Source organism: Larus michahellis, chromosome 7, assembly GCF_964199755.1.
Source record: "Larus michahellis chromosome 7, bLarMic1.1, whole genome shotgun sequence".
NCBI lineage: Eukaryota > Metazoa > Chordata > Aves > Charadriiformes > Laridae > Larus > Larus michahellis.
In genome coordinates, this window is record NC_133902.1 from 8,289,154 (window position 1) to 8,302,455 (window position 13,302).

At 54.6% G+C, this 13,302-nt stretch overlaps 1 protein-coding gene and 1 long non-coding RNA gene across 2 annotated transcripts; one reads left to right on the forward strand and one right to left on the reverse strand.

Moving 5' to 3' along the window:
- Nucleotides 1–2,196: 2,196 nt before the first annotated feature.
- Nucleotides 2,197–2,852, reverse strand: LOC141746790 (uncharacterized). Its single transcript, XR_012588486.1, has 3 exons — nucleotides 2,719–2,852; nucleotides 2,498–2,576; nucleotides 2,197–2,310 (listed from the first exon to the last, which is right to left on the reverse strand). It is a non-coding gene; the product is annotated as an uncharacterized LOC141746790 (long non-coding RNA).
- A 3,464-nt stretch (nucleotides 2,853–6,316) lies between these two features.
- MRPS23 (mitochondrial ribosomal protein S23) lies at nucleotides 6,317–8,730 on the forward strand. The gene is made up of 5 exons (XM_074594371.1): nucleotides 6,317–6,494; nucleotides 6,636–6,803; nucleotides 6,928–7,005; nucleotides 7,121–7,244; nucleotides 8,313–8,730. Exons 1-5 carry the CDS (start codon nucleotides 6,451–6,453, stop codon nucleotides 8,469–8,471), a joined length of 573 nt encoding a protein of 190 aa, XP_074450472.1. The 5' UTR covers nucleotides 6,317–6,450; the 3' UTR covers nucleotides 8,472–8,730.
- The last annotated feature ends 4,572 nt before the right edge of the window (nucleotides 8,731–13,302 follow it).

Here is a 13,302-nt window from a genome sequence, read left to right on the forward strand (position 1 = left end):
GGCTCCCTGGCTGGCACTGGGGCTGCTCCGAGGGGTCTGGGGCTGCAGGGTCTGGGAAGCATCCCCTTAGAGCCCGGGGTGCTGAGGGCGAGGGCAGGAACCACCCCGGGACCCCGGGGAGCTTTGCGTTCCTGAAACCGAAGGAGCAGAAGAGCCACCCCACCAAGCCGAGCCCAGCTTTGGTGTCTGCTCCTTTTCTTTGGAAGGAAGGAGAGAGGAGCATCTCCCTTGGGTCGTGGCAGCCCAGCTGATGGGGTTACAGTGTCCCCCAGCCACGCTGGCCTTGTCCTGCCCTGTCTGCCCTGCTGTGTGGCGGGCTGGCGGGGGGAGAGGTGCCGGAGAGGCACGGTGTGCTTTGCACCAGGCTGCCCTGCACCCTGCAGGGTAAAACGGGCATCTGGAGTGGCGTGTGCCCCCGCCTGGCTCGGGGTGCAAGCGTGGCTGCGGGTGCAAGGGGCTAAGCGTGAAGCTGGGGCTGGGAACAGAAGATCCTTCAGTCCCGAGTGGGACTCTTATCCCCAGGCTGAGACTGGTGGGGAGAGAGGAGAGGCTCCTTTCCTACCCTCCGCTGGCTCTGGGGTCCGCAGGAGGCTGCCGTTACTCCCTCCCAGTCCAAAGCCGCTCTCTGCATATTTGGAAGAATATCAAGCTTGGAACCGGATCAGCTTGTCAACGTTCCAGCAGCTCGTAGCTACCGAGGGCTTAACTTTCAGCGAAGTTTCCATGAGCGCAGGAAGCACCAACAGGCAGTCGGGCGGGAGCTCGGGCTCCTGCGGGAGGGAAGTTCTGCTTCTCCCGGCTGAGGAGGTTGTTAGCGGAGGGCTGGGCTGGAGCGTGGGGAGGAGAGGCAGCGAAGTGCTTGTGCTGGGCGGCTGCGGCGTGTCTGCCCGCTGCCCGGCCCTTGGAGGGTTTGCTGTGCTCCTCGTCCTTGCTGGAGGACGGGCTGCGTTGTGCCGCGGCTGCGGAGGATCGCGTTGAGCTCGCTTTGGCAGTCCCTGGCGCCGGGCAAGCCACGTTTCGCATCACGTCACAGGTCAGTCCTGCTGGAACGGCTGGCTTCCACGGCAGCGAGTGGCGCAGTGGAAATGCTGCTGTTCCTGCTCAGTCGGCACCGTCGTTAACACGTTGCCTCCGAGTTGTGTTTGTAACCCCGCCGTGGTTTGCAGGTGGAGAGGAGCCGGGAGGCAGCAGGCTGCCTCTGCTTTCACTTTGCTTCGGGCTGGTCTGGCCGAGCACGCCCCCGAAGCGTCCGGCATCCTCCGCTCCCCGCGATGCTGCTGGGGACCCGATGGAGCCCGCGCAGGGCTGTGGTCCCGGGAGAGAACGGGGGGAGGACGGGCAGCTTGGGGGCCATGGGGAGGGAACGGGCATCCCGGTGTGACCTCCGCTCGCTGCACGCGGTGGGTGCGAACCCCCTGCCCTCGCTGGCTCCCTTTCCCCTGCCAGCAAAGATTTCACGTTGGGTGGGTCTGGCGACATGCGCCAACCACAAAGCGTCCCGCGCCGAAAGCGGGCACCGCACCCGTGAGCAGACGGGGTCGGCAGTGGGCTGGCAGCGTACGCTCCACGGGGGCTCGGGGATGTCTTTGCTAACACAGTCTAACAACTCGCCCTTAAATATCCTCGGCTAGGCAAAGCCCCTCTGAATGGTGTCACTCCGTAGCCGTTGCAAAATATCTTGGAGGCACAAAGCGTCGTTTTAATGGAGGATGAAGAGTGATTATTTTTATGTCCTTTAAAAAAAAAAAAAATAAATTCAGGTCTAATGAGTAGAAAGGCCACTAAAACCGGCTTGGAAGCCAAAATGCATTTCTTACATAAAAATGTACAATTCTCAGTGGCGTTTGTATCACTTCTATACAAAATGGTTTCAAAAGAACAAACCAAAACAATCTGTGACATTTGTGAGTGTTACTATTTTAGAATTTATTTCCATAAGTGATTTTTTTCTTAAAGATGTTTAATAGTAATTCATATAATAAAGTCCCGTTGTACTCTTAACGCCCAGGTGTATTTTGCTTTTTTTACTCCCATTTCTTTACAGGGGGAAAAAAGGAGAGAAATGGGGGTACGGAGGCAAATTCCAGCTCTAGCCCAGCTCTAGCTGTGTCCCCGCCATGAGCTGCAGATGCCCAGAAGCCGCCCTGGCTCGTTGCCTCCCTGCTCGTGTCAGTGCAGAATTTGCGTCCGATGATTTTCTTGAGAAAGCGATGTGGGAGATCCGTCGCTGGTGAGCTCGTCTCCACCCGGGAGCAATTCCTGCTCCCACCCGGCAGGACGTGTGGTTCAGGCACAGGTCCCCCCCGGTGCCTGTTGTGGGAGAGTGCCAGAAGAGCACCGGGAGCTCATGGCGAGCAAGTGGCAGCGAGAGCCCAGGGTTTGGGGAAAGCCCCCTAGCACAGCTAAGGGTGCTCTGGGGACGCCCCGTCCCTCCCCACTTCACCTCGGCAGGCAAAGAAATGCCACCCCAAGGCACAGTGGACACAGGGGGACTCACCGCTCCCCTCTGCCGTAGGGTCTCGGCCGGGGTCCAACGCAGAGGGGTGCACTGGGGTCAGAGGCGGCGAGGGTGGGCTCTGCACGGGGGAAACCGAGCAGAAATGCCGACCCACGCTGGCGGGGGGGCCTGTGGAAGCTCACAGCACGCCCGTGGCCAGCTACGCGTGTGGGGACCTGCCTTTCAGGAAAGAGCGGAAAAGGAAAAATGCTGTGGCTTACCCGCTTCACGCTGAAAATAACAAGCCTCTCGGGGACGGGGTGTGTGAGTTTTCTTTAAACTGTTTCATTAGCTATCGCACAGCAACTCCTCCGCGTCTGTCAAGCAGGCAGTCTGGCTCCTTTGCCTTGTCTCCTGGTGGAATGGAAATGCGTTATTATAATGAATTATTTCTCAAATACGTGTTATTCACCCGCAGCCCTGCACGTTTCCGCACCATGCCGAGCTGGCGGGATTGCCGGGTCTGCAAAGTTGGAGAGCGTGGAGCTGGATGGCGCTGGCAGAATTGCTCCCGAAGGGGCTGGTCACAGCATCGCTCCCGTAGGGAATTCCCTGCTCGGCGCCGGGCTGGGCTTCCCCTTCCTTTCATGTTCCCTGCAACCGGCTGGAGAAGAAAAACTTTTGGTGAGAAACTCCTCAGAGGCTCAAAAAGCACCAAATGGACCTGCAGCTGACGGGGGGCTGTGCCAGGCGTGAGGGAAGGGCCCCCTCGCCGCGGGCAGCCCGTGACTGGCAGGAGGAGGGTTATTTCCCGGTGTCAGGGAGCCATCGAGGCTGCGGGACATGGCCCTTCATGGGCAGCCCCCAGCGGCAGCGGCAGGGCCAGGGGACACAGGGAGCATCCCCCTCGCTTGCGGGGACGGGGCTGGACTCTGCTTGCCCTGCGGCAGCCGTCTGGGAGCAGCTTTGGGCTGCCAGCAGGATTAGAGCTCCCCGGCCTCACGTGTGGTTTGGAAACCTTCCCTGTGAAAGAAGATGCTGGAAAAAGTCAAGGCATTCTTGCCTTAAATGTCAAAAGCATCGAAATGCTGGAGAAACCCTGGACATCGCCTTCCCGCGGCGGCCAACCGAGCTGTCGGGAGCCCGTGGGGGAGCCAGGGCTTTTTCAAAGAGCTGAAAAGACCGGGGCTGCCCAGTCCTTTGAGCAGCTCAGATGTAGCCCTGGAGCGGTCCCAGCATCTCCCTTTTGAATTCTTTTGCTCTAGGGAGGGCAAGGGTTTTTTTCTTCCAAAACCGCATTTTTAAGAAAACCAGCAGCTGAGAAAAGGCCAGGACTGAAAACTGTGGTCAGATGAGGGTGAATGCTGGAGGTGCTTTGGCCTGGCATCCAGTACCTGCTGGCTGTCAGTCTGCGGTGGAAATTTACTGCCCCCTTCCTTCCCGAGGCTGGAGGATGGAAGGAGGGATGCATTTCTTTTCCCATCAGCTCATTCCCAAGCCAAGGGCTGCACCTAGTGACCAGCCATCGCTCGCTGCCACACAGTTCCCCCAGGTCTGGTTGGCGGAAACCAAATCGCCTGGGTGTAGCGGCTGGATTTGATAAATCGAGGTGAAAAACACTGACTGGACAGCCCAGCACCGTCTGCTGCCACCTCCTGGGCCCAGCAAGCAGTGCTGGGGCTGCCCAGGGCAGGATCAGGCCACGGTGGGACGCCCGGACAGGGCTTGCGTGAACCATGGTGGCAAATCCCACAGTTGTCTCTCCGTCCGGGTGAGACCCAACACCGAAAGGCGACCGGGGCGAGAGTGATCCTCCCCGCATCCCGCTGCTGATGCTGGTTTGCAGCCCAGTGTCACCACCGGTCCCCAAGCTCCTTGGTGGCCAGGGGGACGTAGTGGTGCTCAGCTCTGGGGACAGCAGACGGGGCAGATGTGAAGTGCCACGAGCGGAGGAGCCGAGCCCCAGCCTCTGGGGATGGTCATTCCTGCCGTACGGAGAGAAATGACTTCACCGCGGAGGTGCAGCACGCGATGGCAGTCTCTGCAGCGTCCCCTCCTCGTGGGACCGGCCAGCGCGGGCGACAGCGGCTCCTCTTTTCCTTGGGGACCGTGTCCCTCATCCTGGGCAGCTGTCCTCCCCCGTCACCCGCAGCAGGCAGCGGGGCAGCCCCGATGGCTCTGTCGGAAACCGGAGAGGGCAGCCAGGCCGCCCTGCGCAGCTCCGCACGCGTCCGGCGAGCACAACGGGGGTGACAACTGCTGCCTGTGCGGCTGGGGCTTCTCCGCCCTCTTGGTTTCCCAGCCCTCAGGCTTTAGAGAAGCGCAACTGGTGTCACCTCATCCCAGAGCTGGTGCCAAGGAGGCACCCTGGTATTTTTGGAGATGGTCCTTCCTTTTTTGCCCGTCCGCAGCACCTCCTGGAGGGCTGCGACCCCACACCCTGTTGCTGCACCCCCTCAGCCCCGCAGAGCTGCGCTCTGGCCCCGGAGGAGCCAGCGTTATTTGGAAGCAGAGGCTGGACGCTCAGAGCTGCTGGGGGTGCGAGCGTGGCTGAAGGCTGGGGGGGAAGGCGAGGGGTTTAGCGGTGGCTGCCGGGGTTGACCCTAAATGAGGGTCCTTCACCCGCTGTGCGAGAGCCGATCAACACGCCGAGTCGAGATATTTGCTTTTGTTTCAGTTCTGCAGAATCGGGTGCCGGGCATTTAACAACAGCCAGCACACCTCATGTTTCCAACTGCCTGATATTTATAACGATAAAATACAGATGATTAGTTAACAATGATTCACTCACCACTCCTACCTATACATATGCACCCAAGCCCCTGTTTTAACACATTTAGGGAGGTTACCTGATTAGCATGCTCATTATTCACATAGGGGTGTGTATTTTGGCATTATGATTACCCAAGGTTAGTTTGGGATAGACGCTTGGCTCGAATTTGGTCCAGATGATGTATTTTTGCTATCTTATGTCTAAGTCAGCACCTGCAAAAGAACACCTAAGACACATTGTTTGGTTTCACATCCTATTCAAGGTTAGGTACCTCCTGTGATGTCTCAACCACGTCCCAACCGAAACTTAGGATCACAGGATGGTTTGGGTTCGAAGGGACCTTAAAGCCCACCCAGTGCCACCCCCTGCCCTGGGCAGGGACACCTCCCACCAGCCCAGGTTGCTCCAAGCCCCGTCCAACCTGGCCTTGAACCCCTCCAGGGATGGGGCAGCCACAGCTGCTCTGGGCAACCTGGGCCAGGGGCTCACCGCCCTCACAGCCAAGAGTTTCTTCCTGAGATCTCATCTAAATCTCCTCTCTTTCAGAGTAAAACTGTCACCACCTGTCCTATCGCATCACTCCCTGATCAACAGTCCCATCCCCAGACATGGACAGACTGGGGTGCAGGACAGACGGACACGGGCAGGGTGGGTGCAGGACAGACCCCCCAGCAGGGGACGGGCCCCAGCCCTGGATGCCCTCCCCCCCCCCGGGGGGTCCTGCCGCCATCTCCCTCAGGTGCACGACATGGCGGCAGAGGCCTCCCGAGGAGACGCGGCTCCGCACAGGCCACGGGACTCCCGGCCCTTCCCGTGCTGGGGCTGAGGGCCGCCATCCCCGCCCGGGGAGACCCGGCCCCACCGGGAGCCCCATCCTCGGGCCTGGCATCTCCATCGCCTGAGGGGAGACCAGCCCCAGGCGGCCGTGGCCGTGGCCGTGTCCCTCAGCCTCCGTGGCAGCCCCGGCCGGGCGGCGTGCCCCGGCTGTCCGCATCAGGGCAGGGGGCGGCCGTGGCTGGGGGGCGGCGCTGGCCCTTTAAATGGGGGGCGGAGACGGACACGGCACGATCCGGCTTAGCCCCCGCTCGGTCATCGGCTGGCGCTGCCTGGGTGCCGCCTTCCTTCGGCTGTTGGCTGCGCGCCCTGGCGGCGGCCCCGAGGGCGTTTCCGCTTCCGGGTGGGAGAGCAGACCGTTGCTAGGGGGAGCGGCGTTGCTAGGGGAGGCCTGGCCGCCGTCGCCATGGCGGGGAACCGCATGCAGAAGATCGGGAGTGTGTTCAGCCGGTGCGAGGGGCGACCGGGCGTGGGGTCCCCTGCTGCGGGGGGGCGCGGGGAGGGCGAGTCGGGAGGCCTGGGGTCTGCCGGGAGGGAGGCGCAGGGCCCGGGCGTTCCCTGAGCCCCCCCGCCTCTCCTCTCCCCCGGCAGGACCCGCAACCTGCTCCGCGTCGGGGTGATCGAGAAGCCGCTGTGGTTCGACGTCTACGCTGCCTTCCCCCCGTTGAGGGAGCCTGTCTACCGGGTGCCGCGGCCGCGCTACGGCAAGGTGAAGGATGTTGTCCCCCCCATCTTCTACCAGGAGGACGAAGTGCGAGCGTGAGTTGCCGCTTTCCCTCCCCGGGCGGCCGCTGAGGGGTGCCTGAGCCCCGCCATTCACCAGGCACCTTCCCCTGCGGAGGGAATACCCTTGTCACCGCTCCTCTTTTATTTTTTTGGACAGGAGATTTTACAGAATTTATGGCAACGGTCCAAGACCTTTCGACCTGTTGCAATCAAACTACAAATCTACTTGCCAGAGGTAAGATTTATTTATAACTCAACTGGAAATATTTCTGAGACTTGACCCTTTCTCCTCTTAAGTCAGTGAACCGAAATGTTATTTGTGAGAGTAAAAATACAATCTTTTTATCTAGGTTTGTTGAGAAATTCAATGAACTGAAAGAAGAAGGAAAAATTGAGGAGGAAAAATTGTTTGAAGAAACAGGAAAAGCCCTTTTAGCAAGTGGAATAATTTTACAGAGAAGAGGAACAGATAAAGTAAGTGCTAAATATTCAGAGTTAATTTGCCAGTGGATTTAGAAATTATATTTTCAGCAAGTCAGTCTCGTGCATGATGGTCGTATTAAAATGTCTGCTGTGCAGAGTAAACTTTCCTCTTAGTCATGAATGTGCCAAGGTTAAGGTACTTGTGGGACAGAAAAGAGAAGTGTTGTGGTGGTGAAAGATTTCAGTCTTCAGTGCTTTCAAATCATCTGTCGGTGGGTCTGTATAAACCGTTTGGAAATGAGTATATGTATTACTGTGTACATGTTATCTCGCAAAGGTAGTGGGGTAAATTAGAACCTCTTCTGGTTCAAAGGTAACCGATACGCTCTTCCATCCCTTTTTAATAGTTAAGTAGTCTAACACGCTCTCACTTCTGTTCTTTAACCTTGATCCTGAACTGGAAATTTTTGCGTAAGTCTTGCAGTTTGGTGTTTGGTTTTCTTGTTTGTTTGTATTTTTAAGGTATTGAAGTAGAGCATTGCTTACTTATAGCAATAATAGAGGGTTGTTTACTTATATTTTTGGCAAGAAAATAACTGTCAAAGTGTTCTGTCACTGCTTTTTGTTTATCCCTGGTGTACAAGAGGGGAAATGGCTCCTGGGCACGTGGAGTCTAGTTACTTCAGGCAATGATCACATAACTCTTAACATAAAATGAGGTAAAAAAAACCACACTGAAGATGCTTCTAGAAGAGCCCATCGGGTAGAGTAGAACACGGCTGCTCTGTGATGGTTAGAAGTCTTTTATCTTGTTCATGACTAACTGATTAGCATTTCTTCTGAGGATGCTGTCCTTGTAGCTGAACGCCCTCAAAAAGGCAGAAGAGCTGTTTATAAAAGCTGCAGTTTTAAACTCCGTTAGCTAAAATCATTTTATCCTGCTTGTGGTACGCTCTCCATTCTCCTCATTGTCCGCTTATCTCTGGACCAAGAACTTTTCTATCCACTTTTTTGGACATACAAACTGGGGCTGTTGCTTTCTATAGCTTTCTTCAGTCATGCTTCAGCGGAAACTTTTTGCAACTTTGTTTTTCATTGATCGTTTGCCTCTAACTGTAGGTAGCACAACAGGATCATCAAGGTGCTGAAACCAGAGATTCTGTGTTACACCAGCAGCTTCAAACTGTGTTGGAAGAGATACAGGAAAAGAAGAAAGATCGGGAGGAGCAGACGCTGGAATCAGCAGAAACACAGAAGGAAAATCCTGTACCCTCCTAACAGGCGTGGTGGTGTCCTGTGACGGGATGTCCTGTTGTCAGCTGGTGGTTATGAGATGTTTTCCTGTGGGGGAACATGCCTCAGTTATCCGGCTCTAGTGCCTTCCCTCATCGTGTGTGGGGCACACGTTCTTCCATCTCCCCATTCATAAAATTGGAGATAATCCCCTTTTTTGAGGTTCGGAAATGTTATCACAAATTGTGAGTTGGAAAATATGAGTATAAAAGTGAAAAATTAAACATTTTCTTTAAAAATCGGAGGTTCTGCCTCTTCAGGTGTCTTATTTGCAGTAGTAAAGGTGATTCTTAACTTCTTGCACTTTTCAGTGCAGGCCGTGTGAGGGTCCTGCTGTTGAAATGGCAGATTGCGCTTGCTTGGTGCGTTCTAACAGCTGTCTGAAGTGTCATCTTTTTATAGCTAATTGAGAAGAGTTGCTATTTATAGAAATGTAATAATATACTCTTCCTATTCCATCATTTGCTTAACTTCGCAATAGGATAAAGTGCAACAATACCAGATAATTTTGACCTCTGCAGTTTTTTAGTGACTTTTAATGAAACTTGTCCCTTCAGAAGTGTGAAAGATGTGATGTTACAGCAGTTTGCTGGCGACCAAGTTGAGTGCTGCTACAGAAACAGTCCCGGAAACTTTGGCGTGGAAGAATGTAAGAAAATAACAATCCATCTTACTGGGATTCGGAGCTGATTAGAACTTCATTCTTCCCGTGCCTGCCAGTGCCCAGTGTATTTTTTATTAAAGATTTTGGCTTTGGTCTATATGAAAAACAATTACTGCTTGTTTGTGCTTTTTTCTCTTTTGTTTGTGTTTTTTTTGGCTCTCTTTGTTTGTTTGGTTTTTTTTCTTTAAAAAAACCAAACTACCACCAAAGCCAAACAGGTATAAATCATGCCAAACAAATCTCTCCCTCCTTGTCTGGCTCTCCCCTACACGGAAGAGGGAAAGATTTCCTTTTGGTTTCATACCTACCTCCCAGGCAGATTCCCCGCAACACAACTTAGCGTGTGATGCAAGAACCCTGTCTTACGCATGTGTGTTGTGTGTCAGTGAAGAGGAGGATTTAAAAATGCCCGTAGTTTGGTTTTGTGTGGCTTGATTCACTTCCTGGTGGCAAGGTAGTTACAGTACAATTACTCAGTTATCCTTGGAAGGTCAAACTGTCTTCTCGATTCTGTAATGGTAGAGGAGTGCGGGATTTTCTTTCACAGAGCAGAAGGCGCCTGTCTCAGCACTGCTGCGACTGTAGGCTCTGGAGATCTGGTTCCAGAGCTGACCTCGGTGGCACCTACGCCTGCCTGAGCAAGGCTCTTCCACGAGGAGTGGGAATCGCTGCCTGAATCCCTAAATCCAGAACCCAGCAGCCCCTTAGAGGTGAGTGTGATGGATGCTCCCACCTCCAGTATCCAAGTTTCAGAACCGCTGGGTCAAGGTAGGAGGAATTATAATGTAAACAGATGAGAAAAATGCATTACGATGGGGTTCAATCTGAAACGGTGCTGGAGCGGAGACACGTGCTGAGAGTAAATCGCAGCAAGCCCTTGGCTCCCCTGCAGGCAGCCTTTGGCTGGGGGTTCCCTGGATCGCAGCAGTTCCCGTTTGGCTGGGGACCGAGGTGAGCTGCCCTCGGCAGGAGATCGCTGGCAGCTGGGATGTGAGTGTCCCGCCTCCTGCCCTCTTTTCTTGCTGGGGCCAAATGATTGTCACCAGCCCAAGGGAAGAGAGACCGACAGCTCTGTGTCTTCTGTGCTGCAGCGTTGTCTTTGCCTTTTGTGGATTTTGACAGAGGTAAAAGATTTTACTTTGAGCATCCTGTTTTGCATTTTCAACTGTTGATGATGCTCTTAGCTTGCCAAAAATATGCAGAGGGAAGTACTTTAAAAGGAAAAGTGCTATGAAGTCGAATGCAGCAACACATGAGAGATTTCTCACTCCATTCACAGCTCGGTGGTCTCCTGTTTGTTTTCACTTCTCTAAAAAATTGCAAACATTGCTTAAAGAGCCTTTTCCTCTATCATCTGCTGTAACTGGCTTCATCCTAGCCTCTTTATTGAGCTTGGCTCTGTCTTCCTTTACTCATCTGAAGCATACTGAGCAATAACATTAAATTTAGAACACAGAGTAGAGCCGCAGCCTTGCGGTGTGCCCTGAGCAAGTTCCTGTGCAGAGCAGGCAAGAAGAAAGTTGGAATTCATTTTCTCTTTTATCCTGTGTTGGAAAAGGTCACTGGGGTGGGGCTCCCCCGGGGCTGAGCACTCCCAGCTGGGCCAGCAGCTCTGTGATGGGCTGGGGAGCAATTGGATTCACAACTGGGTGGGAGTCAGAGACCCCTCGTGGGTTTTTCTTACCCTTCGACATCTGAAATGAGGTATAACCTGTCGGGTGGGAGGGTGGTGGTGTGCTCCACGCCTTGCCAAGCAGCCGTGTAGAACAGTTGTGTACTTCACTGACGGGTGCACGCTGTTATTCTGAAGCTGGTTTGCAGCCAAATTAGCTGGAAAACCTGTATGTAAAGGAGCAGACACTCAGTGGGGCAGCAAAGGAGGGTGGGACCCCTCGGATGGTGTAAATCGGGAAATTATTCCTTGGAAGCTCTTGGGCCAGAGCTGGCCCTGGGGCTTGGGCAGGTTGCTGGCTGTCTGCGGCGGATGGAGAAGCCGGTAGAGATGTTCTGCACCGCGGGTGTGTTACAGCTGGTGGGTAACGGGGAAGGGGTGTGAGCTCAGGTATTTGGTACAATTAGGAGAAAACACAATTAAGACCGGAGTTCTGTGTTTGTTTGATGGATGCATTTGCTGGGCTGGGATTGAAATGCCAATCACCGTGACCTTAGAGTAACTCAACTACTTTAATTAAAAGGTTTGAGCAAGAGCCTGGGGTGAGCGATTTATTATTTATCAAGCATTTATCCTCCAGCCGTCAGCAAAAGGTCAGGGGCCTGGCAGGAGGAGCTGGGCTGGGAACCACCTGGGATGCGCCAGCCCCCCCCCTGAGCCCCCAGTGGGTCCCCACTAGGTGGGAGCCGTGCTCCGCCGCCAGGAGGGTCCGGGGACTCGGTGTCCCCCAGGAAGGGAGAGTGGTGACAGGGTCCCTGTGGTGTCACAGCGGGGGGGTTTGCTGGCACCCGGCAGCGTGATAAACATGTGTCAGCCTTGCCTTGCACATGTGGGGTGGTGCTGGGGAGAAATCCAAGCTTTCGCCAAAAAAAAACAGTTGAAAAGAAATCTCATTTTCTCCTGGGAGTAAGCGGGGTGCGCAGCCTGTGGGGTAGAAGACGCAGCAAGGGAATTGGGGTGGAGGGAGACCCCCAGGGTACAGCAAAACCCCTGCCTGTGCTGGGGCAGGCAAAGGTAGGGTTTGTAGGCAAGAGCCGCAGATGCGACCTTGTCGTTGCCCCTTCGCCCGGCATTTCGTGCAGTCGAGTAATTTCCTTACGTCCGGGCCAGCCTGTCCTCCGCTATTGTAATGCTCGGTAATGACTGGAGCAAAGCTTTCGCTGCCTCGCAATCCTACACCCCATTACAGAGCGGCCCCGTGACCTTCTCTGGGCTAAATTGCTGACCTCCTTCCTCCTGCAAGATGAGCGGTGTGTGCAGCGGCTCCTCTCTGTGATTGCCAGGCTATTTTTAAGTGACAATAAATGCCAAAGTATCAGTTACAAGGTTCCTTACTCCTTGAGGCATTAAAAAGACAGGGCAATGGCAGGCAGTAGAACCCCTTCTATAGCGCTGAAAGCCAGCCTGAAGGTTTCCCAAGGTCAATTCCTAAAATTGTGGGCCTGACCTGAAAATTTTAGGATGGAGAACTCTGCCTGCCCTCCAGCAGGGCCCATCGTAGGACCTAGAAGACTTGATTGCAAAGCTTGCTGCTTTTGTGATTAACCCACTTGCGCACAGGTTCTCTTGCCCCGGTAGCATCAGCAATAAAACCAGTAAAGCAGCTGGGCTGCAGCTGCTGGGTTTGTGCAAAGCACTTGGAGGGGAAACCCCTTCCCGTCTGGAAATTCAGGGGGGCTGTCAAGGCTCGGGGCTGTCCCTGCAGTGGCACGTCCTGGGGTGGTGTGTTGCAAGCAGGTCCTGCCCTGCTGGCGGAGCCCTAAGGAGGCAGCAAATGACGCAGGTACATCCGTGCAATGAACCGTGTGAAAGAAAGTTTCTAGGGATGCCATAGCATTACACAGACCGGTACTTTACCAAACAGCATCACTCCTTGCGTGCAGGATGTGTCCCACCGGAGTGAACACCTCTGGGCCCACAGCTTGGGGCTGGAGGACGGCGGCAGTGATTGTCCTCCTGTGCTTTGCACTGGTGAGGCCCTACCTTGAACACCGTGTTTGGTTTTGGCCCCTCACTACAGCAAAGACATTGAGGTTCTGGAACGTGTCCAGAGAAGGGCAACGGAGCTGGTGAAGGGTCTGGAGCACGAGTCTTGTGAGGAGCGGCTGAGGGAGCTGGGGGTGTTCAGCCTGGAGAAAAGGGGGCTGAGGGGAGACCTCGCTCTCTGCAACTGCCTGAAAGGAGGGGGTAGCCAGGGGGGGTCGGTCTCTTCTCCCAAGGAACAGGCGATGGGACAAGAGGAAACGACCTCAAGTTGTGTCAGGGGAGGTTTAGACTGGATATTGGGAAAAATTTTTCCATTGAAAGGGTTATTAAGCATTGGAATATGTTGCCCAGGGATGCGGTGGAATCACCATCCCTGGAGGCATTTAAAATATAGGCAGACATGGTGCTGAGGGACATGGGTTAGTGGTGGTTTTTGTCAGTGTTGGGTTGATGGTTGGATTTGATGATCTGAAAGGTCCCTTCCAACCTAGACC